General features: G+C 44.3%; 1 protein-coding gene across 1 annotated transcript in view; it reads left to right on the top strand.

Annotated features, from left to right (window-relative positions):
• The window catches only part of TRPV3 (transient receptor potential cation channel subfamily V member 3), a 39377-nt gene that overhangs the window by 26730 nt on the left and 10147 nt on the right, over positions 1–2500 (top strand). Inside the window, exon 9 of the mRNA XM_032216137.1 lies at positions 2119–2192. Within this exon, the coding sequence (XP_032072028.1) occupies positions 2119–2192 (74 nt within the window). The remainder of the gene's footprint in view (positions 1–2118; positions 2193–2500) is intronic.

Below are 2500 nucleotides of genomic sequence, written 5' to 3'. Positions count from 1 at the left end.
TTCATCATATTTTACTGTTAGATGCTCTAAGTCTTCCAACTTCTTCTCTGTCCTCTCAAATGTGTTTGATAATTTCTGAATTCCTAAGAAAATCTTTTGCAGACTTAAAGTTTTTTTCTGCTGTTGAAATTGTGCCGTTATCTCCAACTAACAAACACTGCTGCTCTCGCTTGGGAGGTTTTTACAAGGTTAAGCATAGATTCACAATAAAGTTTTATTTTCACTTTTCTCTGGTTAAAGATATACTTCAAAGGGACATCTGTATGCTTTTCTTCTTATCACTCTCTATAAACAAGCAGTGAGACCTTGGAGTACCAAGCCAGGATAATCAGTAAGAAAAGTAAAAGTGTTTCGTTCCCAATACACAAACCTCCAGCCTCCGAGTAGCAGTGTTATTGTTGCAATTTTCTTTGTTTCTTTTTGTATCTTTTTTGTATTTCAAGTTAAAAAAAGTCCGATTCTTGAATGAGTTAGAAAAACACCCACAGTAATGAAAGAGGAGAATTTTAGTCCATAGTGTTACAAAAAATAATAAAAGAAAAAAATGGAACGAGAATACTTAATCCATTCGTTTTAAAAGGCTTGCATAAATTCCATCCATGAACATAGCATTTAAAAAGCAAGACAACCCACTATCCAAAACCATTCCAAACTTAATTTCACCGCTTATTTCTTCTGTTCTCCAATTTAAATTAATTTTAAGTTTTTTATAGGCGGTCTCTTTTAAAACGGTAAAAATTCCTCACCAGCTGGAAACACTTTCTCTTTCTGTATCCCTCCGTTTTGGAGCTGCCCCGACTTCATCAGCCTTGGCTGGATTTTTTGTCGCTGGCTTGAAGAACTTCTCTTGCATCGATCAGGGTCTTTGCGATGTCCCTGAGATCAGCAAGACGTATTCTTCCTGTTCACCATCTCTGCGGGACGTTTTAGGTCCGATTGGACCACCCAGCGGCAAAAGTATCAGCTGCGGTCTCGGAGCATCGAGACTGCACGTCCGTATCGTCGCGACGTTGGATCCTCCCACCTTCCCTGGCTGTTTTTGTATCTGCTCATTTAACAATCTTAATACAGCTGCAAAACTGAATGTATGTCCTTGTCCATTGCAGTGTGAGGCTACCAATGAGTTCCTGCGATCTGTTAGTTAGCTTCCTTCCCATCTGTCCTACATAGTCCCTGGGGCAATCCATGCAGGGGATCTGTTCTACGGTGGTTCTCCTCTTACCTCTCGGACAGGTCGCAGTCGGTGTTGGTCGGAGGGCAGAGATCGACCCCTAGGCCCCTGAATTATGGGGTGCCGCAGGGTCGGTCCTGTCCCCCCTCCTGTTTAATATCTACATGAAGCCGCTGGGTGAGATCATTCGACGGCACGGGATAAAATACCACCAGTATGCGGACGATACACAGTTGTATCTGTCCGCCCCGTGCCAACTCAGTGAAGCGGTTGACGTGATGTGCCAGTGCCTCGAGGCTGTTAGGGCCTGGATGGGGGTTAACAAGCTTGTACTCAATCCGGATAAGACCGAGTGGCTGGTGTGTTTCCCTCCTACTAATTGGCCAAGTTTTCCATCTCTCAGGCTGGGGGGTCAAACAGTATGCCCCTCAGACAGGGTTCGAAATTTGGGAGTCCTCCTGGACCCACAGCTGACTTTCGAACACCACCTGTCGGCTGTGACCTTCCGCAAAGCCCTTAAAACCTGGCTGTTCCGACAGGCCTGGGGCTAAAGAGCTTTTGCCCCCCTCCTTGAATGGTATGGTTGTTGTGTGTTTTTAAATTGTGTATTTATGTTTGTCTTTTTATCCCCTGTCTGTACCCCCTTCCCTGACCAAATTGTGAGCCGCCCTGAGTCCCCTTCGGGGAAAAGGGCAGCATATAAATGAAATAAATCCTAATCCATATAAATGAAATAAATCTGGTAGATTACATTGGAAGTATCTCCCACCTTGGAGCAATCTTTCCCCTGCATAATTTTTCCTTGTATGGTACCCTCTGGGAGGCGTGCGATGCCTACTTGCAGGTTTTGTTTTGTTGTAAGTCAAGGACTACCTGTAGAATGGGCTAGTGTGTGTTTAACATGCCTTACTAAATCTGTTGTATCCTGTGTGTATTTCTGCCTGCAGAGTGTAGCCATTTTCTTGCTACGGCCTTCCGACTTACAGACAATTCTCTCGGATGCCTGGTTCCATTTTGCCTTGTAAGTGATGCAATGACCTTGCTTTGCTCTTCTCGCGATTTATGACGGTAATGTTCAGGCTCCATTATGGTCATAAGTCGAGGACTACCAGTAGGCATGCTCCCTTGGGGATGTTTCATTTGCCTCCAACCCCCAAAACCAACCTAGGTTTGCAAGATTACAGTAATTTTCCTTTTAAACAAGTGTTGTTTTTTTCCAATCTCGGCCAGTTTAAGATGGGTGGACTTCAACTCCCAGAATTCCACAGGCAGCCATGCTGGCTGGGGAATTCTGGGAATTGTAGTCCACCCATCTTAAACTAGCCAAGA

The sequence above is a fragment of the Thamnophis elegans genome, chromosome 4 (assembly GCF_009769535.1).
Source record: "Thamnophis elegans isolate rThaEle1 chromosome 4, rThaEle1.pri, whole genome shotgun sequence".
Lineage (NCBI taxonomy): Eukaryota > Metazoa > Chordata > Lepidosauria > Squamata > Colubridae > Thamnophis > Thamnophis elegans.
The sequence above is the reverse complement of the archived record's forward strand: the minus strand, read 5'-3'. Positions and strand labels throughout refer to the sequence as shown.